We start from the raw sequence: 26153 nt of genomic DNA, 5'->3' as shown, positions 1-26153 counted from the left end.
ACAATTCAGTAAATCCCATCTCAGAGTGATTCTGTCAGTGGAAGCAATCAATCAAGAGAACAGCCATAAAGTTTGCAAAGCAGGTAGACAAATACATGACCTGAGAGCTCCTTGAATTTCAAGATGTGCTGGACCCTGCTGTGGCCAAATTTCTGCCGAGTCTCTATTTCCTTTGCCTTCTGCTGAACTGAACTAATCCTAAATGGTACTATTAATATGATTGAAGTTTCGAGTCACAGTTGATTTTTTTGTTATGCCTGTATAGGAATCAGAAGTTCTTTATTTCTCTTTTGACTTGTTTTTCTTACAGGTTCAAACATTTTTCTTCCTCTTTACATACATCTGAGAAAAATACCCTAATTGCTGCTACATTTCTACCTTGCCAGGCAATCTAGCTCCCTCCCAAAGCAGCCCAACCAAGGCTCCTACTGCTGTATTTCCTCACCAAATCTCTCTTCTGCTACATTCTATGCCACTACCACTGTTCATGGACTTTCTCTCCTACACCTCATCATCAGTGTGACATTAAGTGCTTTTAACTTTTCAAAGTACTTTGATATCCAATGTCTCATGTGATATTGTAAAGCAAACAAGGATGGTGTTATTCACTCCTGTTTGACAGAAGGGAAAACTGAGGTCAAAACTGTTACCTGACTTGCTTAAAGTCACACAACTAAGACAGTAAGAATCAAGGCTAGAACTCAGGGCTGCTGACACCCAACCCTTCATTTATGCCACTAATACATGCTTGTCTCCTTTTGAAAGCCATTCTAACATTCACTATAAGGATGTAAAAGGAGACCATTCTAAGCAGATCCACAATGGGTACCACATGATATTCTCAGGGATAGGGATGGGATCCCTGTGACAGCACCACTGAATTAATTGCAAGGTCAGAGCAATCTCTGTGATTCACTGCCTTTCTGTCCTTCAATTCCACTGGTTTCTCCAAAGCTTGCTTGACAAGTCCAAGCCTTTTCCCTTTCAACACATACCTGAATTTCCTGTTTAGGAGTGAAAAGGTTCTTGGACAGGATAGTAGAGGGAGCATCTTCTTCAGGGAATTTAATTACCACATCAGCCTACAAAAGAAATGCATGGAATTACAACAGACAAAGAGATGGAAAAGAGAGGTCAAATTTTTCAGAGAATTAACTATTAGTTTTCTTCTGTGCTATAGCCAAAAAAAAAAAAAAAAGTAATGAGGGAATTAGCCCACAAATCAAGGTAATCTTTTTAAGAGCAAAATCATTTTCAAAATAGTGCTTTGCCCACTACCCATCTCCTGACTGAGAGGTAATGGATTCAGACTGAGACATGTACTTTTGGACATATTCAATGTGGGAATTAGTTTTGCTTAACAATGCACACTGGTTTTAAAGGTTTTTATTCTTTTCTCCCCTCCCTCAGGTGGGGAGAATGTAGGAGGGCCAGAAAATAAATGCCTGTTAATTGAAAAAAATTTTTTTAACTTAGTGTTTTGGAATTTCTGCCTCAAGGAGTAACTGTAATGGAAAAGATACAGATAAAAGGCCTAGATGGAATGTGAACATACATTGGCCTCACTGTCTAGCTGTCATAAGGGACAAATTACCATCCAAGGCCTCCCAGAATCTGACCCCAATCTACCTTTCTAGTTCCTCTCTCTACTCCCCAATCTAATCTTGTTCCAAATGGGTCCTGTACTTTCCCACCTTTGCTCATATTTTTCCTTCCTCTCCTGCTTTCCAAAGACTTTCTGTGCTCAAAATCCAGCTTAACAGCCATTTCTCTGTCCATACTTCAGCGTCCAATTGCTCACATGTCAAAGGGCATCTGGAGGGCTCAGCAAGAGCAGCTCCTATGGGGCCCAGCCATCTTATCTATTGAGAAACTAAAGCCCACCTGACATTTCCATCAGCCTGTCAGCTGATCTTTCCTACAGGTGCCAATCACCTCTCATTAGAATGAGAGGTCCCCAATACAAGGACAGTCTTGATTCTGTATTTGTACCTTCAGCACTTAGCCCAGGGCATGGCATATGGTAAGCTTTTATTAATATTTTCCTATTCCATGAAATTTTCCCTGATAACTCCCAGCTAAAACAAAATGATCCCTTCCTCCTCTGAATTCCTTGAGTATTTTGCACCATTCATGTAACACTTTTACCTTACATAATATAGATGGTCATTCATGTTATTCCTTTTCCCTAACCCCAACCCCATACAGCAAGTTCCTTAAGGATGAGATTTCTCTTACACATCTTTGTAGCCCTCAAGGTGCTTAGCACAGTGCTTTACACTTAACTAGCATTCAACAGTTGAGCAAATGAATTAATTTAATTAGACTATTTACTTAAAAGTCATGCTTATCTGTGGCACCTGATAGGATAAAGCTTTCCCCTACAGTCTTGCTTTTTACCTATAACCCAGCAAAAGACAAATCTGATCCTGCCTAGGGTGAGAAGATCTGACTGTAAAAATGGTCTCATTGCAATTTCCTTGTGGCTGGGTCATCAGTACTGGGTCTGGAAAAACTGAGGTACATACCACATTCCAGAGGATTGGATTCTCCAGGGTAGCATCTCCAATGATCAAGTAGAGGGTGTAAGTACCAGAGGCAGAGTCAAACTCACTCTTTCTTTCAGATGTATCTAGTTCAAACTTGTACACATTCTTGCTATCTGGTTCAGCAACAAACACCACTTCTTGACCAGTTTTCTGGTTGTGAAGACGGACAAAAGTCTGGGGGGAACAACAAAGCCATCTTTCATTGAGATTTTCCAAAATGCCCTTGAGTCTGACATCTAGTCAACAAGACTGAATTGCTGTCTCCACCATCACAAGGCCAGCCCTGTAATCTGTCACAGAGAAGCCTAACAGAGTGCAGCAAGTAGACAGACCATCCTGGTGCCAGTCTCACAGAGATTTGAGATAGAATTATTCAAGTTCTTCATTATGACAACTTTTCCTTTCTTCTTCTAGTCTTTTGGTTACTTCACTGCATAATAAACTTCTCCACTGAAGGGTAAGAAGAAAAAGGGAAATGAGGCAGGACTTATAAGTTCATTTCCAATTTTCTATATTTGTTAGCCTTAAATTTTGTGGTTTTACTATTAGATACAATCACAACGTCATAGTGTTTTACTAAACTATTTTTGTTGTTATAAGGGAGACTGCGATGAGGAGGTGATATGTCAGGAAATGATAATGATGTAAAAATAAAAAGCATCAAAATAAGTGAAAACAAATACCATTCATCCAGGCTAATCCTGTTCCCTAAAATGCAGAACTACATAAGGTCACCATGACCAATGTTGATTCATACAAAATATCAAATGTGATTGCTTAGGTCTAAAGGCATTGAATTAAATTGAATCTCTCAAAAACATTTAATCTTGTTACTTTTTATATCACATTCTTCTGCAAATATGTACCTTCTCCTTCCTTACTCAGCAAGCCATCCTTTGTTATAAATATTTTAAAGGAAAGGGAAAAATATAAATAATAAAATGTAAATAAAAAATGAAAAAACCCAACCAATACATCATCTACATTGCCTGACAGCGTATGTGATAGTTTGCATCCATAGTTCCCCGTAATGGCAATGATAAAAGGTTAAGTACATTGTCTTAACTTTTCCCAGTGCTAAGCTTAGTTGTTATAAATACACAGCATTTTATTTCATTTTCTGGTTTTTTGTTTACATTATTAATATGGTCATCATGTATATCATTTTCCCAGTTCTGCTTATTTTATTGCACCAATTCATGTAAGCACTAGCATGCTTCTCTGAATTCTTGCCATTTCTTATGACTCAGTCATATTCTATTTCATTTTGTGCACCACATTTCTCAGTTAATAGCCAACTACTTTGCTAAAGCTGTTTGCTGCTGCAAAAGTAATATAAATACTTTGATGTACATGGAACCTTTATCTCTTTGACCTCCTGGAGGTAAATGTTGATCAAGACTCAACTTCTGTACATCTCTGTTAACTGCAAAATGGTAAAGATGTGGACCACTGTTGAATATTGATTACTAAAAGCCTGCTTATTCTCTACTAATGCCCTTATTGAGGATAATCTTGATTCATGCAGAGATGGCTCACAGAAATTTTTTATAGGTAGGAAATTAGGCAAAAAGGTTTGCAGTTGTTGATGTTCTCTCAGTTGCTCTTTTTTTGACATTATAAGTCATAATACAGTAAATAAAAAGCAAGATGAACAAGGAGAAAAAGATAGGGCATAAAATACAAACAATTCAATTCTTAGACACTCAAATAGATCATAATGATAATGAGAAATGACACAACATTTGCAATAATGTTATATGGAAGTTTGGCCAGTGTAAACCAACTGCCATAAAACGGTGACTAAAGGACCCCCCAAGACACCCAGGTGCACAAACACGTGGATTACCTAACAAGTGGAGAAAAATGATAGCTAAGGGCAGGACCAGTTTAGAATAGAAATTCAAAAATTTATAAAATCAAGAATGCTTATAAAGTAGAGAGAAGAAGAAGAGTGGAAAAGCAGTTTAAAGAAAGCTCGGCAAGAAATTCAACTAAGTAAAAGTCAACCTAAGGACATTTAAAAACTATATGTTTTTATGTAAACTTTTAAAAATCATTTAAGAAATTAACCTTGAATAAAAGGATTAAGTGCTTTCCTCCCCATGTTTTCTCTTTTATCATACCATACAAAGTATTTGTCTGTAATTTTCCCTAAGAGGATACTCCTCTCCAGAGATCTTCACCAGCAATTAAATCTCCTTTGCTCTTGACAACTTGAAATGCATCCAACAGCCGGCACATTTTTTTCAATGTCCTACCAACTTTTCTTACTCCACCAAGGAGAGAGCTTCAATCAATTGGTGATCTCTAACATCTACCAAGTAAAGCATGCCCCAATCAAAATGCCTAGCTCTAGTGGCGGAAGTTAATAAAGTGGTACTGAGGAACAAACAGTTCAATTTATGGTGGATTTTCGGGGCACTTGGCAAGTACTTGAAATCAGGAAGCCTGAATTTTTGGATCTAAAGAGTTTTGTGTTTTTTTGTATTGTATTTGGTCCATCAGGGCTACCAATTGCTAATTTTTAAACCTAAGAGTTCTCTTGAAGAATTTGTGCTGAAAAGTGACATCCCAGAAGCTCAGTGTGGCTTTTTTCTGACCTGGTGAGGGGTAAGCTCAGCACCAGTGTTTACATCAACCAGCTGGAAGGACAAGGCAAAGTTCTGGTGGCTGTCAACAGTGAATGAGCCCTTTCCTTTAGCTGGGTAGGCCACCCTAAAAGAGAGAAAGACAACAAGTTTTCAGAAAATCTGTAACAAGTATCCAAAGTGGGTACTAATTACAATACTAACATTAATTCATCTGGCAAAAAAAAAATCTGAAACGGGGACATTATGAGGTCATCTAGTCCAGGGGTTTCTAACTTAGGGTTCATGCATTTGTTTTTAAAAAATATTTTGAGAACTATTTCCACATATTTCTTTTGTAATCCTATGTAGTTTAGTTTATGCCTTTATACAAAGATTTATCTGATGAGGGGGGGTCTGAAGTCTTCCCCTTGATCTAGTTCATGGGGCCCAGAGAGGCAGTGGGAAGTGGCAGAAATGAGTGCAGAGTCTGGGAGACAAGAAATATAGTTTCAAATTCTACCTCTGAAATTTATTAAATGTGTGACATTTCTTGAGATACTGAACCTCTCAACACCTCAGTTTCCTCATTTGTAAAAGATTATAATACTTGTTCTACCTACCTCACAAGGTTATTATGAGAAATGTCCTCGGCAAATCTTGAAGTTTTATACAAATGTGAGCTATTAGTGAACGTTAAAATGAGGTAGAAGCTCAAACAGGCACTTAATTGTTGCTAATTTGACTGGAGACATACCAACTCATAAATCTGTTCATGTCACTCTGCTACTCAAAATCTTTCAAGGAGTCCTTATTACCTAGTGCATAATGTCCAAACTTTTCTGCTGGGTGTTTACCACCCAAAAGCATGTACAGTCAAGTGTTAGATTTAGTCAAAGGACCTGTGATAAAGTCTTGACTCTGCCACTTGTCATCTGTGAGATTTTGAACATATCACTTCACTTCTATAGGACTCAGTTTCCTCATCTGTAAAATGCAAGGATTGCACTAGATGACATCTAAGGTCCTTCCAGCTCTATCTATGGCCCTTTGAACTTGACTTTCCAGCTTTTGCTTATATTACATTTTTCTCTATACCACAGCTAAACAGGACTACTAAAGTCTTGTTCAGGCATTCTATGCTTCACTCAAACTGGAATACTCTCGTTGTTCTCTATGCTTGAAATACCAGTTTCTTTCTCCTTATTGCCTCCTGAATTACTAACTATTCTTTAATATCCCAATTAAATGTGATCTACTCAATGAAGCTCTTCCTGACCTCTGACCCCTATTTTGCAATGAACTTTGGCTGCCTGGGACCTTACATAATATTCTGCTTATCCCTCTGTTTTATTTTGTACTATTATTACTTGTATATGTATCACAGCCCACTTCTAGACTATAAATGGTACAATAAGAGAGGACTAACTTACATTGTATCTCCCCGTTCCTCTCTGCTTCATAAATGTTAAATTACCAAACTGGCACCAGAATCCACATCTTTGTTTCTGGTTCCTTGACTGCACTTTCCACTAGACATTTCTGACACATCAAAACTTTAACAAGACTGTTTCTTTTTTTTAAAGCATACTGTGAAATGGGGCATTGCAAAAGGATTATCTTTTGTCGAATCATGTGTTTTGATTTTTGTTTCACAAAATGTCATCACCTGCAGAATGCTATCATCTACATCCAGAGGGAGAACTGACGAACTCTGAGTGCATACTGAAGCATATTTTTTCACTTTCTTAATTTTTCTTTCCTTTTATTTTGAGGGGACCCCTCCCACAACATGACCAATAAGGAAAGGTTTTGAAAGACTTTACATGTATAATTGATATCATCTCACTTGCCTTCTCAATAGGTGGGAGAGGGGCTGGAGGGAGGGAGAGAATTTAGAACTCAAAATATAAAATATGAATGCTAAAAATAAATAAAAATTTAAAAGAAAAAATATCATCAACCTAATTAATGCAGAGCTTTGCACAGTGCCTGGCACACTGGAGGAGCTTGATTAATCACATCAAAGCTTCCTACCATGTACCACCTGGAGCAGGAGGGATAAGAAGAAGAGGCTGGTAAAAAGCGTTTATGGTTGTCCTTGGGCAAACTGTCCTTACCTGTTTCCCAGAGTGATGACAAAGTACCTTACTGAACAGTCTCCCTACTCCTGACTATGGCCAGTGGAACTGCTACATGTTTAGATTCCAAACTAATTCAGGTGCTAATCTGCCCATCTGCCTCTCAAGGCAGGCTTTAGGGGTATTCTGTCAAAGACGTATTTTAAGTACTCATAGTGTTGTTTCCTGCAAGTTCCTAGAAATACGACTGTAGGACTTAAACTACAGAGCTATGTGGCACTTTGGATTTGTCCTCTTTTCCTAATTTTTACTGAGCAAAATCCTCAAGTTTATCTTACTACTTTTGGACTTAAAAACAATTTGCTCGGAAGTTGAAGTCAAATAGGAAAATTTGTTCTTTTCACAGTTATGTTCATGGATTTCAGACTAATATCATTGGGTCATATGAGCCAAATGCCATTGGAGACTAACTGGGTTTCATTTACAAAAATACGAATCTCTTATTCTAATACAGCAAATTCTACTTTTTACAGTGCTATGACAAACACCGATTTCATCCTCAAAATGATTATAGGATTAATGTCGCAGAAAAACTAGTTGACAAGCATAGAGATAAACTACACTACTTATAACCCTTGTTGGACTTCTGGATTACAAGGCCTGACTCCAAAATGGCTTTGAGGGCAACCAGAATAGCTACTGGGTCTCCGGAGCTACCTCTGGCAAACAGAACCTAGGTTTATGCTCAACCCTGAGCTTGAAAATTCTCAAAATGAAATACTTTCAGGGCCTCTTGTGGATTTTCAAATGCTTGTGAGGAATACTGGGGCATCCAGACTAGCATCTCAGCCTGCCAGCAGGCCACAATCTACCATGCACAGCTACATCATCTTCTGGGATACAGGCTAGAACTGAAGTCATTCAGCTACATACTACAAAACTATTAATGCAGCATTGAAATTGGGAGGGGTAAGATGTTCTCAGGGATGCCCTCTGCAGACCAACATACAAGTTCAGCTGGCTGAAGATGAGGAGATCCCTGTTGCATTTACCTTGTGGTTTTGGGTGCAATGCTCTGATCTTTATCCACAGTTGAAAGATCCACATTTGTTATGCCAACCTCAGTGGAGACCTTCACTTTGAGCTATAATGAAACGTAAGAAAGAAATATGCAAAATCTACTGTTAGTCACATGAAAAAACAACACTAATTTCTGAATCCTCACATTTCTAATAAAAAAATAAAGCCACAAAATGGAGTCTCACAGGTTAGTTATCTTAGCTGAGATGATTAGTAGAGGAAGCTTTCACCAGGCCTCCTGCTCTACCTAGGCAACAAACACTTTTTTCTTAATCAAAGAATTCCTCAAATCCCAAAGCCAGAAAGATGGAATCCCCACAATAAACTTCTTAACCCTCCATGTCTTAATCCTGACCAGAGCACAAGACAGAATATCCTCAGCAGGGTAGGTCACTGGAATTAGGGGAAACATTTTAGTAAATCTTTGTACTAACTACCATATATGCCTAATCCTTGAATCTTTACAAATAGAAACAAATATTTTTCTCATCACTGCTCTGGCAGAGTACTGGTAATTGTAAAAATACTCTTAAAAATCACAGCCTTTTTTTTTACCAAAGAAACACAGACTAATGACCTGTTCTACGAACATGCAGCACAAATGGTATGGAGAAGGTAAAGTCAGTTCTCTAGATTTTTGTTTATCAATCTGATCATATATTCTTTAAAACAAAAAGATTTTTGTTATCTCGATTTCAAATCACCTAGAATTACCATTATATTATGCCTCTCCCCCTCTAGAGTCATCCCTTATAACAAAAGATTTTTTTTAAAAGAGAATTTTTTTGTTTTTAGTAAAACAAATCATCACATTGAAGAAATCTATTATATTCAATGTTCCACATGTATGAACTCCCATCTTTGCAAAGGAGGGGTAAAAATACAGGCCTTTTCATCTCTCCTTTTTGCCTTTTATGAACATGGATAAATTATAATGTAGTACAATATGTGGACATTCATTTTGTGGTATCAGAGTAAATAATTCTAGATAACAGTCACACCCAAAAACATACCAAAGGGCAGACTATCAAATCCCATCAGCCTTAAGCTATTCTTTACACACCAGCAGCACTTACTCAAAGAAATTTTTTAGTTATAAGCTTCCCCCATCACCAATATAGAAATGCTCATTCACAATATTAGGGTTAGCACCAAATGAAGATTCCTAACTCTTTGTTTCCAAAACTTACCTATAAATGGTTAACTGAAAATGCATTTTAAAGAAAAGTCACAATAATTCTATGCTTAAGATACCAAAAAACTAAAAACCAACAATACCATTATAAAGAAGAATTAAAAGGTTTCCTAATGGTTAACTATTTCTTTCAAACAAACTATAAAATGTTCTTTCACAGCTTTAACAAGAAAAAAGGGAACTTGTTTTTCATTCAATAGGCGATTTGGGGGCTGGTCCACACTGGCCTTTTTTTTTCTTGACTACAGTGTATGGCATAATCATCACAAAAATATCTTAATGCCAGGAAATGTAGCCTTTCTGCTGCGAGTAATAACCATCCTGTTTAGTTCATCACTGTCAAAAATGATGGTGCATTAGAGGCAATTAATGCTAATGACAGCTTCCAAAACCCATGGCTCCCCTGACAACTTGCCCAATAACAATGAGTACTATTAGGGGCCTTCATGCAAAGCTGCCAGTGTTTAATGCACTCCCGCCAACTCAGAGCACCTCAGGAGAGATTAAACAGGACCAGCCTGCTGGCTTTGATGCTCTAAGTGAGATTATTATTGCAATTAGAAAGCAAATTTGACACATGCAGTGGAGGTCAGCCCTCATAAATAAGAATTAGTCCTACTTTGATGAATACAGCAGGCAGGATGCTAATACCAACTCCATCATCAGGTTAAAAAAGTGATGGCAATGACTTAAATGGAAGTCATTAGTATTTACCTTAATAATAGCTTTTGGCAATTACTGTTACTGTGTATTTATTTCTCGGGATTTTTTTAACTACTACAAAAGCATTTTACAAATACTAGGCTTGATTCAACGATGAATAAACTATTCTCTGGAGAGATAAATGCTCACCATTAGCAATTATAGTGGAATTTTGAGAGCACTGAGGACCAGGTAAATGTCCTTGAAACCACTTTCTAAGTGGTAGTGTCTCGCTAAAGAGGAAAAACTGGAACAGTGGAAACATGACATGCCTAAATCATGCATAAAACTAGAAATAGCACCTAGAGATGATCAACTTATTTTAAGACTCATTCTTCTTAAAACAGAAATGAGATTTTGTAATAGCTCTCCTGACTATTTTCCCCACTCCCATTTCCATCAGCTAGAAAGGACCCTAAGAAATCATTTGGTTTTCAATCTTACCTTGAGGCAAGACAACCTCTAAAACCAAATTGCTTCATTCACTATTTCAAAGATTCAATATTTCATTGCAAATCATGGCCTTTGTACACATTAATAGATGACTTCTGTGAATTGCTGCGTTCAAAAAACCCTCAGTATTTGGATGCTAACTTTCTGGTAATACCTCTGTCCATTCTTAGCAAAGCTAGTCCTCAAGCAACAAGTATATCTATTCCTCCATGCTTCCCTATTATCTTTTAATCATGGGCTTTAATCAGAGATCTTGGTTTTTAAAAATATTTGATAACTGCATCAATATCCCCAGCCCTTAGCACAGTGCCTGGCATGTAGCTAGGTGAAGCATTTATTAAGCCCTTACAATTAATCACCATGATGGCATTGAGTCTATTCTCTAATAAGAAAGTATGTGTATAAGATTTTTACAAAAAAGTTAAAGAAAGTGAGTTGATCTTCACTTAAAAGATAAAAATTTCAGTTACCATGAAAATTCACATGTGGATCTCACACAGATAAGCTCAAATGGGTAGATGATTTAGCCATAAAAGGTGATAAAAAGCAAATGAGAGGAACATGGGAAAAAAAAATCACCTGTTTCAGATTTATGGATAAGGGAAGGGTTTATGGCCAAACAAGAGATACAGAGGTTTACAGGAGATAAAATGGATACTTTTGATTACATAAAAATAAAAAGCTTTTGCGCCAGACAAAATTAATGCAGCCAAAATGAGAAGGAAAACAGGGGAAAACTTTTTATAGCAAGTTTTTCTGATCAAGGTCTCATTTCCCAAGTAAATAGGAAAATGTCAAATTTATAAAAATAAAAGCCATTTCTCAATTGATAAATAGTCAAAGGATATGAACTGGCAGTTCTCAGAGGAAGAAGTCAAAGTTATCAATAATCATATGAAAAAATGTTTTAAATCATTAATAATTAGAGAAATGCAAATTAAAACAATTCTGAGGTACTACCTCATACCTACAAGATTGGCTAAGGTGACAGAAAAAGAAAATGATGTGGGAATGTGGAAAAATAGGTATACTGATGTACTGTTTGGTAGAACTGCGAACTAGTCCAACTATTCTGTAGCACAAAATGGAACTATGCCCAAAGGGCATAACTTTGCGTATACCCTTTCACTCTGTGTTACTGCAAAGAGATTAAAGAAAAAGGATCTACATGTTACAGCAACTCTTTTTGTGGTTGAAAACTGAGGGATGCCCATAAATTGAGGAATGGCTGAACAAGCTGTGGTATCACTTAATGGAATACGATTGTGCTGCAAGAAAAGAAAGGGGATGGTTTCAGAAGCACCTGGGAAGAATTATATGAGTTGATGCAAACTGAAGTGAGCAGAAGTAGGAGAACATTGTACACAGTAACAGCAACATTGTAACAATAATCAACTGTGAAAGACTTAGCTACTCTGATCAATGCGATGATCCATCACAATCCCAAAGGACTCTTGATGAAAAATGCTATCCAACCTCCAGGGAGAGAACTGATAAAACCCTGGGTGCAGACACAAGCATATTTTTTTTCACTTTCTTAATTTTTCTTGCTTCCCCCCCCATAACATACCTAATGTAGAAATGTTTTGCATGACTTCACAAGTATAATAGGTATCTTATTTCTTGCCTTCTCAATGGGTAGGTGAAAATAAATTAAAATTTTAAAAAAATCTTGAAATTTCAATTTATATGCCCTAGCATTTTTGGAATGTCAAATTAAAAGTAACTATCATCCAAAAAACCCAAACAACTCCCACCCACAAATTCACATACTGGGGAGAGTTCAATCCCTGATATCACCAGATAAATGAGGTATTTTTGCTTTTACAGCTCTAAATGCATAAAAGTCTAGTATATATATTCATTCTCGTCATGCAAATTCTCAGTGTCTATTATATACCACTCAATTCATCCTTAGCTATCAACAAGCACTTGACCTGAGGTAAAAAGGCCCCTTCACCCACAACACTTGTAAAGCACATATACTCAATTCTTTTACATAACACAACACTGGCAGACTGTTAAATGACAGTCCAAATATTTAACTTTCTTCGATAGGCTTGTTTTGGCTTGGTTAGAGGATGAAGTCAAAATTCCCTAGATGAAAAATGACTTATTCCTGCTTACACACTGTTTTCAACACTGCCACAGCAACAGAGATGACAAGAAAAGCACCTACCTCTACAACATTTGCAATGTAGCGGCTATCACCTTCAACGTGGATAGAGAAGTCATAGTAACCACTGGCAGGCTTGGCATTCATGAAGTTCAGATCAAAAGTATCTCTACGTGAATTGGAGCATGGTTATTAAGGCTTTTATTTAAGGTCGTTAATAATAACAATCATAATACCTTATAAAAGTTGCTTACTTATTTACATTTCATAACATGCTTTATACTCATTATTTCTTGATTCGCTCAAAAAGTCATAACATAAACAGAATAGATTTTTACTTCAACTGTACAGAGGAGGAAATACAGGTTTAGAGAGAGGCTAAATGACTTGTTTCTAATCTCAGAGGAACTAGCAGAGCCAGGGATTCACTACAACCCTTATCTTCTGATTTTGAGTCCCATGCTCTTTCTACTATTATACTGCCTCTTTAATACAACAGTCTAGTACTATTAACTGTTGATTTTAATAACAACTAGATTAAGGGTCTGACACTGATTTCAAGGTTGCCAAATTAATCTCACTCCTTTTAACTGCTTTCTATCCCACCTCCTCTATTTTTCTCAAACAAATCTGCTTTGTCCAAATCTTCCAAGATTATACACTCTATCTGCAATGCCCTATACCCCTAAGCATGTGAAATTTTATTTCTTTTTTCATAACAGCTCTTAAAAATTCAGTTCTTCCATGACTAATTAAAAAAGAAAATGAATTTCTGAATCTAATCATCAAAACATGTAACTCCTGTAGACTTCTTTACTCTTGTACTTTTCCTATTTATATTAATTATTTTAGCTTGCAAATTGGCATGAAAAAAAATGTTTCTTCTCTTACTTAGGCATATTTTATGTCTGTCCAATGAATATGGTCTTCCTGTCTTAGATTCTAAGTTTCTGGGGATGTTGGGCCTGATTGTGTGGTATGTAGCATAGTATAAAGATACTTAAGTCTGATAATGAAAAAGCTGGTTAGGCTTTAAAAAGCTATTAGAACAATAGTGTGGTCAACTGCAAACATTCAGTCACCCAAAAAGACAGGTAATAAGAGATAGAACCAGCAATGGGAGGCAGTGATAGTGCAGTAGAGAAAGATCTGAATTTGGAGTTAAAGAACCTGGGTTCAAATCCCAGCTCTGGCCACTTACTTCCTGTGTGATCTCGGGCAAGTCTTTTTATCTCTCTAGGCCTCAGTTACCTCATCTCCAAAATGAGACTCATGAACTAGATATCCTTGAAGGTCCCCTCCCAGCTTTACATCTATGATACTATAAGTTTTTAATTTTGTAAGACAGTTTTTAAAAAAATATAAAGCCCAGGACTTTCGATACCTATAAACCAAGTATGAAAGTAAAACAAGAATGAAGGCTTACTCAAAGAATTCCTATAGCCAAAGATAAGCTTAGATTTGGTTTTATGATCATGATACTAATAAACGGTTAATTTCATTAACCAAGAGACTACTACAATTCCCCACACCTTGAAGTTTTTACTCATACCATTCCTTCTCCATGGAATGGTATACTTAGTTGTATGTCATAATCAGACTTAAGTGTTTTTGGGTTATGGTATCATACCATATGATCAAGTTCCACATCCCTAGGAGTTTAGAATCTAAGACAGGAACAGTGGATTCATTGGACAGATGTAAATGTATTCAGACAACAGAAGAAAAGATCAACTGTTGAAATCCTTTGCACTCTTCAAAAATCCTGATAAGATGCCTTCTCCTCAAGTTAGTTCTGCTAGCCAGGAGTGGAAAGAGCAGGCCTAGAGAACTGAGCTGACTTACCTGCTCAGCAGAGACAGAATAGCACAGGGGAAAAGGGGGCAGTGTGATGCCACCAGAAGAAGGGAAAAGATATCAAGACGTGAAGAGTCAGAGGCATGAACTGCCTGGGCTGCATGTTTTCACTCTGTACACATCTTGCTATCAATGTACTTTATGTACAGAACCACTGTTTCTACTGAGGCTTTGTGTATTTATGGGAGAATACATCCCAGGTCTATAGAGAATGTTCTACAGCCACTGTTCTTAGTATGCCATATCAGTGAGTGCCTCTGCATTTAGCTAACTGTGAAGGGGGCTGACATATTAAAAGTAAGCATACTAATAATATACAATACACTTTCCTCCATGTACTTTTCACTGAATCCTCCATAGCCTGCCCTTGTGCCTCACCAAGGAGTGATATCTACATTCTCTGAACTAATGTTATAAAGGAACTGAAAGCTTGAATATAATGGACTTCTTATATAGTAAAGTCTCTAATTCTTTGTACTTCCCCTATATTCTATCACTCTACCTTGTATTATAATTATTATGCAAATATCTAATGTTCAGTAGAGGGCAGGATCCTTAAAATCTGGAAACACATCTTACACCTTGAGTGCTCATGTCCACACATGATGGACACTCAATAAATGGTTGCTGAATGAAAGAAATTAACCGGGTTTTTTTTTTTTTTAAAAGATGTGCTATAGACCAGCAGAGTGGTCTAGGGACTTACCCTGCAGGAGTGAATACAGTCTGCTGTAGGATTGTGTTCTTAGTAGAAGAAGACTTAGCACGTTCCAGTATGACAGCAGCATGAGCCAGTGGCTGGGACATAACATTAGTAACTTGCAGCTGGAAAGAAATACAAAATTATGTGTAAAAGAAAAGACTGCACCACTTGATTTCTTTTTATTTATTCCTTCACATTTGGCTGTGTGACTCTAGGTAAGTCACTTAATCTGTCTGCCTAAGTTTCCTCAACTGTAAAATGGAGATCAAAGGGTTGTTGCAAGGATCTAATGAGATATTTGTAAAATACCTGTATTTAGAGCCTGGAACACAGTAGGTGCTTAATAAATACTTTTTCCCTTTTCCCCTTTCAAATAATTATAGGAGAGATCTGCTCAGGTGAATTTACTTAAGAAAATTTGTAACTATAGGTTGACATCAGAAAGTAAATATAACCAAGCTGACCTGAATGATAAGATTTTATAGGGAGCCAAGATGGCAGAGTAGAAAAACAGACCTGTAGAAACTTTCCCCCCACAGCCCCTAAAATACCTGTAAAAAAAATGACTAAACAGATTCTAGAGCAGCAGAAGCCACAAAATGAGAGAGTGAAAGAGATTTCCAGCCCAAGGCAGCCAGGAAGGCTAAGAGGGAGGGTCTATAGCACTGAGCTCGGAGTGGAGTACAGCCCAGCCTTGGCTGTGTGGTGCAGCAGGGACTGGACTGGAGCAGGCTTCAGGGTGTCGAATCCCAGGCAGCAGCTGCGATTCCCACATTTCTCAACCCACAAACACAAAAAACAGCTTCAAAGGTCAGTGAGAAAGCTCTTTCACCTGGGTGAGAAGGGAGCAGGGTCCATCCCTAGCCCTGTGCCCAGGGTGGCAGAAGTCACTGTGGCACAGCATCCATTTTTGGAGCCCTCAGCCTAAAGACCATGAGGGAATTGAGCAGCTGAGCTGAGTCTCAGTCCTGAGTGGTGGCCCCGGGGGTGAGGAGTGCTGGTGTGGTGGAGCTGGTGAAGGCTTTGGAGAGGTAATTCTACTCATAGATCCTGGGCAGAAAAGCTTGTGGTTGTTCCCAGACCAGAGCACAGGCCAGGAGAGGAGTAAACTCCCCTCCCTTGATTGTGCCACCTTGGAGGAACTGAGAACTTACAGGTCCCAAGAGTATACCTTCCAATTGACAAAAGACTCAAAAGTCAAGTAATTGGCTAGAAAAATGTTCAAAAAAGGGAAAAAAAAAACATAAGACTAGAAGGTTACTTTCTTGATGAACAGGTATTTTCTTCCATCTGAAAGGATGGAAGAGCAATGCATACCATTAGAGGAAGACATAAAAGTCAAGGCTTCTGCATCCAAAACCTCCAAAATAAATATGCAATGGTCTCAGGCCTTAGAAGAACTCAAAAAGGATTTTGAAAATCAAGTAAGAGAGGTGGAGGAAAAACTGGGAAGAAAAATGAGAGCAATGCAAGAAAATCATGAAAAGCGAGTCAACAGCTGGCTAAAAGAGACCCCAAAAAAATGCTGAAGAAAATAACACCTTTAAAAATAGACTAACCCAAATGGCAAGAGGTCCAAAAAGCTAATGAGGAGAAGAATGCTTTAAAAAGTAGAATTAGCCAAATGGAAAAGGAGGTTAAAAAGCTCAGTGAAGAAAATAGTTCTTTAAAAATTAGAATGGAGCAGATGGAAGCTAATGACTTTATGAGAAACCAAAAAATTACAAAACAAAACCAAAAGAACGAAAAAATAGAAGACAATGTGAAATATCTCAACGGAAAAACAATTGACCTAGAAAATAGATCCAACAGAGACAATTTAAAGATTATGGGACTACTTTTGAAAGCCATGATCAGAGAAAGAGCCTAGACACCATCTTTTATGAAATAATCAAGGAAAACTGCCTTGATATTCTAGAACAAGAGGGCAAAATAAATATTGAAAGAATCCACCCATCACCTCCTGAAAGAGATCCCTAAAGGAAAACTCCTAGGAATACTGTAGCCAAATTCCAGAGTTTCCAGGTCAAGGAGAAAATATTGCAAGCAGTCAGAAAGAAACAGTTTGAGTCTTGTGGAAATACAATCAGGATAATACAAGATCTAGCAGCTTCTACATTAAGGGATCGAAGGGCTTGGAATATGATACTCCAGAAGTCAAAGGAACTAGGATTAAAACCAAGAATCACCTACGCAGCAAAACTGAGTATAATACTTCAAGGGAAAAAATGGTCATTTAATGAAATAGAGGACTTTCAAGCATTCTTGATGAAAAGACCAGAGCTGAATAGAAAATCTGACTTTCAAATACAAGAGTCAAGAGAAGCATGAAAAGGTAAACAGGAAAGAGAAGTCATAAGGGACTTACTAAAGTTGAACTGTTTACATTCCTACATGGAAAGCTAATATTTGTAACTCTTGAAACTTTTCTCAGTATTTGGGGGGTTGGAGGAATTACATACATATATATAGACAGAGGGCACAGGGTGAATTGAATAGGAAGAAATGATATCTAAAAAAATAAAATTAAGGCATATGAGAGGAATATATTGGGAGGAGAAAGGGAGAAATGGAATGGGGAAAATTATTTCTCATAAAAAAGGTAAGAGAAAGCTTTTTCAATGGAGGGGTAAAGGGAGGAGGTGAGAGGGAAAAAAATGAAGCTTACTCTCATCACATCTGGCTTAAGGAAGGAATAACATGCACACTCAATTTGGTATGAAAATCTATCTTACACTACAGGAAAGTAGGGGAGAAGGGGATAAGAAAGATGGGGGGATGACAGAAGGGAGGGCAAAGGGGAAGAGGGAGTAATTAGAAGTAAACACTTTTGGGGAGGGATAAGGTCAAAAGAGAGAATAGAATAAATGGGGGGCAGGATAGGATGGAGGGAAATATAGTTAGTCTTTCACAACATGACTATTATGGAAGTCATTTGGAAAATAAGAAATACAAGTAATGGGGAATAGAAATCTATCTTGCCCTACAAGAAAAGAGAGAAGATGGGGATAAGGGAAAGGAGGGGTGTGATAGAAGAGGGCAAATCGTGGGAAGGAATAATCAGAATGCACGGTGTCTTGGGGTGGGGGAGAGGGGAGAGATGGGGAGAAAATTTGGAACTCAAAATCTTGTGGAAATGAATATTGAAAACTAAAATTAAATAAAAAACATTAAAAAGAAGATGGAAGGATGAACAACAACAACAAAAAATAACAACTTTGAGCAAGTAAGTAATTTTGGTGATTATAAACACCCAAATTAACTACAAAGGACATGTGAAGGATGCTACCTGCAACCAGAGAAGTATTATAAAATGATTACATATATATATACATATATAGATAGATAGATAGATATATGTATATATCTATATATACATATTTGTGTCTAATGGTAGCTATCTCTAGGGTAGTAGGGGAAGGAGGAAAGAAAAAAAGAAATGTACATGATAACTTTATGTTATATTTTAAAAAGAATAGCAAGCTGTACATAATAGATTTGTAATTTTATGTGCAATCATCTTTTTATTATACTATGTTATAGAAATGCTTGTAATTATTCCATAAATTAAAAATTAAAAAAAAATTTTTTTTAAAGGATTTTATAGTAAAAAATGGACTGGATCACAAGCTTTTGGAACTGGAAGGAACCTAGAGATGACACAGTCCCACCTCTTCACTTATACAGATGTGCAAACTGAAACCTAGTGATAAATGTCAAAGGACACACAGTGGATTGGATGGCAGAGCAAGGACCAGTACATGAATTTTCCATGTCCAAGACCAGTGACCACCATACCACACTGTCTTTGTATCACACTTAATTATTCTTCAGGGAGTAATGATTTCATTTCAAGGGAAACTTCCCACTAACATATGACATAAGTTCTCTCTGTCCAATGGCAGTGTTCGTGAATTGCTGCATCTAAAAAAAGATTCATCCCCAAGCAGCCAGTCTTCCTGAATCAACCTGGACCAGTGTTTGGATGAAAGGCATTTAGTCTATTACCAGATCTGTTATCTGAACCTTTTCCAGTGTGATAAGGCTGGGTTTCACTGGGAAAGCCTTCAAAATTCCAGGGTCACTACTATCCTGTAGTGAGGCACCAGTGTGAGAACTTGAATGGAGGTTACACAGAGTGCCTAAAGACTCTTAACAAGCAAAATTCTTTAGATGACAGATATTGGGACAACTGTATACATATAGATGGATCCTAGATTGTTTAACATATATTAGAAAATACCATAAAAGGAACTTCTTCGGAGGGTTTCAGCTTATCTCTGGTTTGCAGTCGACTCACCCAGTTGGAACTGAAATATCCAAAAGCATTCTTCTTGAGACTACAGACATTTTAAAATGTTCAATTAAAAAAAAATGAAAAATCAACAAATATTCAAAAGGATGTCAAAGGGATGCTAGTCCTTAATGTCATAAAACTTCTAGGAAAAGGAAGGGTAAAGAGGATAAGTATTTTTGTAGCACTTATTTCGTGCTAGTCACTGTGCTAAGAACTTTGCAAATATTATTTCATTTGATCATCCAACAATCCTGGGCAGCAGGTGCTATTATTATCCCCATTTTACAGTTGAAGAAACTAAGGCAAACAGAGGTTAAGTAACTTGCCCAGAGTCAGAGATAGTAAGTGTCTAAAGCCAGTCTAGGGCCAGTGCTCTAGCCATGGCATCAGCCAGCTGCCACAACTTCTACCTGACAAAGTTATACTTCAGCATTATTTAGTGATAGAATCCTGCAGGGTCTCTTAGTGAATGAAAACGGGTGATGCAATGGGTACTTAAGAAATGAATGACAGTTATACCCTCACTACCTTCAATGAAAAGGACCTAATTATCTTTAGCAAACTCTACTCAGTAAATTCTGAGATTATACGGGAGTTAACCTAGGAAATTTCAAAGCAATATATTTTGTAAGAGTTTGGTGTGGGAGAATGCATTTTGTTTACTTTTTTAGAAAAAATTATGACCTCAAATATCAATCATGAACATTTCAGAAAACAACAGAAGAGGGCAACTTCTACAACATACAGCTTTTTTAAAAAGTATACATTAAATTTAGCAAAATAGTAACAAAATTGCCCTACTAGTCTGTATCCCCTTTGGAGTTTCCTTTTGCTCTTGAATAGTGTATTCTTACAGATAAAGACCTCTTGGGATATCATGTACACAGAAATGAAATGTGTATGCAGTTAATTTACATAACAGAAGCTAGCATCATTTTAAAATCCTTTGCAAAGTTAACCTTAAATACAAGAATTAGGTAGTTTTGTAAAGAGTGCAAGTCCAGACATCATTTCCCTCCTTAAATGAATTGAGTGGTTTCCTAAATAACACATATACCTTCATGAGGCCAATGACTGGCTAGTCAATGTGATCCTTGTAAAGTAAAGCAATCTTCTAAAAATGTGCCTCTGAAATAGGACTCATTGTGGACTCTAAGTAAGTTTGTGGAAGTCCTACCCGGAGAACAGGCTGCTGGTGAGACACTGAAGCTGAGCCCTCAGCAACAATGACAAGAGGAAGATGATAGCGATTCTGAGAAAATGCAGCACTGGCAGCAGCAACACTGAAGGCTTCAGAAAGAGAGTCAAAATTCTTTTTGCTGAAAACAGCATTCACCAGCTGGATTACTTGATCCTGAAAGAAAAAGGGAACATCTCAAGACAATGAGTAGGAAAGAAAGAACATATGAAATACGCTTCCTCTCTTTTTGTCAGCTTCAAAGGGGGATTAGGTGAACTCCTTCTAAAGTCACTCCTCCATTTTCTAGATAGTGGCAGAAAAGGTCTTTTGGTCATAAACTGAAATTTATAAAGGGAAGAGAATAAGCACAAATTATGGATTTATATGTGGTGGCTTTGATCCTATTTTTATCATGTGAAAGCTGAAATATTTCTGCAGATTATTACTGTGATGACATGAAATTTTCAAAGAAAAAATCCATTATCGTATAGTTTATACTAGTGACATTAGCTACCAGGAAAGAAGTGTAATTCTGAAGCATGAGAACATTCCCTGGATGAAAGGCACAGGTGGAAGAGCAAAAGGTGAGTCAGAGAACAATACAAGGGAAATAAGTAGGAACAGAGGATAAGGGAGAGGATCAACAAGTGTGAATTTAATCTACTTCACAAATGTGACCCCGGGGCTTCTACAAACATGTGCATTAGGTTACCAATGTGTACTTGAAGCGATCACATTTTTCTAATAGTTAGTCTTCATTTGTGAAAAAGGCCATCTGGCATCAGTAGATAAAAAAGTTCTTTGCTTTATATTTTATTAACTGTCTAATTCATACCTCCTTAAAGGGTGGCTCTGTTCCCACATGGTCTGAGAGCTGGTAGGTGGCAGCAACAAATAATGCTGTGGGTTCTAAGCCTTCTTCAAACTGTAGATACACTCCACCCAGGTCATCTAAACGAGCAACAAGGTCCTGCCAGAAAAAGACAAAATCAAAATATAAGTCAAATAAAAGAGAGAAACTATACGTATAATTAATACAAAGTTGCTTATCATGAGTATGAGCATATTGGGCTCTTGAGGAATCTCAGAAGTTTTCTGCAAACCTAGGGTGCTCCTCAAGCAAGAAAACAATCACAAGATCATCTTATAGCTATCTGTCAACATAGACAGTTCCCCACTCTTTACCCCAATGCACAACTGAGACCCAGAGAGATTAGTTGACTGTCACAGAGACAGTGGCACAGGCAGAATTTGAACCCAGATCCTCTGCCACTGATCTTTATGCTATACCAAGTGTATTTGTTGCAGAATAGAAGCTTGTGGGCAGAGATTATTTCATCTTTGTGTCTAGCAGTGCCGTGTACATAAGAGGCACTGGATAAATATTTCTTGAATTGAATTGAAAGAATGTTAAACATGGGAGCCAGATGACCCAAAATCTGGCTCTGCCATGTGTGAACCATATGAACCTGGACAAGTCACTTCTCTGAGTCTCAGTTTCCTCATTTATAAAATGAGGATATTAATATCCTATTATCTTCTTCTAACTCCTTCACCAAATTGTTTTAAGGAAAGTACTTTACAAAAAAGTAAGAACTTATGTAAACATGTACTGTTATTAACAGGGAAAATAATTTTTCCTTATCCAATATACAGCAACCTGGCATCAACGTGAGTCTACAAGAGAAATAGAACAAACTGCCTTGTTGGGATTAGACAGTAAAAGTGAAATACTCATGTGGAATCTTCAAATTGAAACACCTTGAGTCAGAGCCTAAACACACAAATCACTGAAATGGAAGGATGCAAAACATTTGAAGATGGTTTCATTTGCAGGTAAGCTACTACAACAGGGTTCCAAAGAGCTCTAAATTTAAGAATGAAATGATGGACAAATCTGAGAAGACAAAAGTGAGTAGAGACAAATACAAAGGCCTATTTGAGCAACATGTTATCTTATACAAATACAAAGGAAAGGACTGAAGTTGCATTAACAGTAGTCTAGGGTAAATAAGGTAATGAATACTACTGTATTCAGTATGAGTCAGAATCCACAGGGAATCTTGTGTTTTCTGGGTGTCATATTTTAAGAAGGATAATAACAAGTCCTTTTTCTGTCCACAGGATGGCAAATAGGATGGAGAATTAATGGAAAGAACAGAACATTTAGATTAAAAAAGATTTATGAGATGTGTGTATATACAGAAACACACACACAGTCTTCAAATATTTAAAGAACCATCCTGAGGTAAAAGAATTAAGACTTAGGTTCACAGGACTTAGACTTGGAAGGGATCTTAGCAACCAGCGAATTCAACACCCTCACCATACAGATAAGGAAACCACTACAACCCAGAGAGGTAAAAAAACTTGCCTGATATACAAGTATTTCAAAAATGGCAAAACTGAGATTTGAATGCAAAAGTCTGCTAAGTCTCAATTCAGTTTCTGATTAGTCCCAGAAGGAAAGAATGAGGAGTAGGTAGAAATCAGGAGGAAACAGATTTCAGCTCAATATATAAGGAACAACTTCCTAATAATGAAAGCTGTTCAACAATGGAGCAGGTCACCTTGCAATGCAAGGAATTCCCCAGCTCTGGTTCTGCTCTTCTATCAGAAGGTGATCATTATTGAGGATTTTATAGAAGGTATTTATGCTGTAGGTAATGAATAGACTGGAAGACCCAATGTGGGGTCCCTTCCAACTTGAAGGTTTTTTTTATAATTATTTGGAGTCAAGCATTAAAAGTAAACACAACAAGTACAGGCTAGTTCAATTAATCCTCTTCTCTCTCTCAAAAAGCATAGGGTAATAAAACACATATCTAAACCAAATCATTCTTTACCCTAGCCGGCTATTTGGAGAATTTTCAAAAGGATTAGATGGGAATCCCATTTGGAATGCTCAATTCCTACCTCAATCTCTTCTACGATGCCACTCAGATCAGCTTGCTGAGATAAGTATGATGCCGTCTGTAAAGCCTGAATGGTTCTGTAAGAGTGAAAAAAAAGGCAAGTCTAGAGTGAGCAAGTCTATTCAGATATACATGCATACTCTTACTAGAAACAATTTGATTTAAACAAAAGATAAAATAATAGTTTCAAATCTAATTAGAAAACAGAAGGTAGAGATTATCAACCTCATAATCACAGGATGCTAAAGGAGACCCTGAAGACCAAATGGTACAATTCCCTAACTTTACAAATAAGGAAACTGAGGATCAGGGAGGGGAATGTCACATAGCTGGTTCATGATAGAGCCAGGACTATAACTCAGGTCTCCTGACCCTAGTTTAGTGGTGTTTCCAGTAAACCATACTGCTTCCCCATCTGAGAAATCTAGTTTTAATGTCTGTTATAACTTAGATTATCCTAGGTAGATATTAGAAAAACCATTCATCCCAAATACAAACAAGCAAGCTATTTTTTGATGCCTTCTACAGTGTCAGTAATTTTCCTTTCTTATTGCACCATCCTCATCTGTTCCTTTCCGTGACAAAGCAGAACAAGACATAAGAAAAGCAGAAAGGGAACCAGAAAGAAGCAAGAGATGCAAGAACCATCCTAGATGGCCTTATGTGATAGTAACCTGGCCTTCTCAAGAGTCAAACAAATTCACCATTTATATGATCCCTAACTCAGATGTACTTTGAGACACCCAAGGAGATACTAGCCTCATGAGGCTGACAGTAATACAAAACACCTGGGTGTGTTTGGAAGAACATCACAAATTAAACAGCACTGTATCATCCGCTTCACTTCCACTATTCAAACTTTCTAAGCCATTAGGTGGATCCTTATGGAAAACTCATGTGACAAGTGTGACTCTGACCATGTAATTCCCCTGCTCAACAAGTGTCAGGGGCTCTCAAACACCTTTAATATAAAATATAAATTCTTCTATTTGGCATTTAAAGTATGTTACAACCTGGTTCCAGGCTCTCTTTCTAGGCTGATCACATCTTACCCCACCCCTGCCTCTTTGCTCAGGCTAACTCTTAGGCCTGGAATGCTCTCTCTCCTCACTTCTGCCTCTTGGAACTAGCTCCCCATAGGTGTGCTTGAGTGCCACCTTCTTTTGAGGACCTTTCCCAATTCTCCTGGTTGTCAATAGCCTTCCCTCCAAATCACTCTGCATTTATTTTGTATATATATTGTATTCCCTTACCCGTGAAGATAATGCATCCATCTGGCAGAATACAAGTGCCTTGAAGGCAGAAGCTCTATCACCTTTGTCTTCATAACTAAAGTACCTAGCACATAGCAAGTGTAACAAATGCTTGTTGATTGACTAAAGTTGCACAGGACTAGACAGCATTAAAAAATGTTTTATTTGAAGTAGAAAGCAGTCATACCAATGAGATCATGGGTCTTTTGTTATATATTCAATCCCTCTAGAAGATCTTCAATTACCCAAGTAAATAGAGGGATTGAAAATGTTACCTCAGGATAGGATAATCCCTAACTGGTAGACAAATTTTTCCTCTAACAAATCTTATCAAAGTTGCCCACAAGAAGCAACATATGATGACTTGTATTTTAACTTCTTTCCTTCATCCTCAGACTGTGCTAGAAAGAACAACAAAATAAGAACAGGCAGAAAGCAAGCTACAAATTTATTCTTGGTAACAATATTCACATATTCTACCAGAGTCTGAAAATCATCTATGGAAGAGATGGAAAGTTCCCCCAACATCTGCATAATGTGAATGTCTTCCCAAATCACAATAATTTCTCCTTTCCCAAAATTCACAGCATTTCTCATCTGTAGCTCTAATTTAACTCTTAATTACATACTATCTTAAGACATCTCTTATACTGTTTAATTTTTCACAGACGGCAAACTGTCTTACATTTTTGGATGCCATACAAATCCTAGCATGATGTTATGCCCAGAGAATAAATTCAATAAATAAATGCTGCCTTTGTGAAGCAACATAATACAACAGAGAAAACCCTAAACCAGAAGTCAGGAGACATGGTTCTAATCTTGGTCCTGGTTCTAATCTTGAATGGCAACTGATTTGGGCAATTAAGAGACTTAATCTTTCTAAGTCTAGGTTTCCTCTTCCATAAAATTAGGAGTCTGGATTAGATGTTCTCTAAGTCTCCCTTCCACATCTATATTCTGGGAAGGTATAAACCTTGAAAAATGTAAACAGAGCTCTTCTAGATTAAAAAGAGAAAACTAAGGCCATCTGGTGGTTGAATGAGCTCACTGCTCTTAGGTACCAGACCAATGGCAGAGTCTGGCCTAGGGCTCAATCACCATTTATAAAATCAATATGCTGGACAATGCAAGGTGAAAGATTTTTCTGTGTTCAATGATCTCCATTAACTTCACAACAATTCTAACACGCTGAAAAACTT

At 37.3% G+C, this 26153-nt stretch overlaps 1 protein-coding gene across 8 annotated transcripts in view; it reads right to left on the bottom strand.

The window, feature by feature from the left end:
* RPN2 (ribophorin II) overlaps nt 1-26153 on the bottom strand; it is an 83414-nt gene that overhangs the window by 40806 nt on the left and 16455 nt on the right. For all 8 annotated transcript variants that reach the window (XM_072631517.1, XM_072631518.1, XM_072631513.1 and 5 more), the window contains exons 5-13: nt 23700-23775; nt 21619-21753; nt 20781-20957; nt 15310-15428; nt 12810-12915; nt 8253-8344; nt 5153-5267; nt 2529-2723; nt 996-1082 (exon numbers count right to left, since the gene is read on the bottom strand). In XM_072631517.1, coding sequence (XP_072487618.1) covers nt 996-1082; nt 2529-2723; nt 5153-5267; nt 8253-8344; nt 12810-12915; nt 15310-15428; nt 20781-20957; nt 21619-21753; nt 23700-23775 — 1102 coding nt within the window. The remainder of the gene's footprint in view (nt 1-995; nt 1083-2528; nt 2724-5152; nt 5268-8252; nt 8345-12809; nt 12916-15309; nt 15429-20780; nt 20958-21618; nt 21754-23699; nt 23776-26153) is intronic.

Source organism: Notamacropus eugenii, chromosome 1 (assembly GCF_028372415.1).
Source record: "Notamacropus eugenii isolate mMacEug1 chromosome 1, mMacEug1.pri_v2, whole genome shotgun sequence".
Taxonomy (NCBI): Eukaryota; Metazoa; Chordata; class Mammalia; order Diprotodontia; family Macropodidae; genus Notamacropus; species Notamacropus eugenii.
The sequence above is the reverse complement of the archived record's forward strand: the minus strand, read 5'-3'. Positions and strand labels throughout refer to the sequence as shown.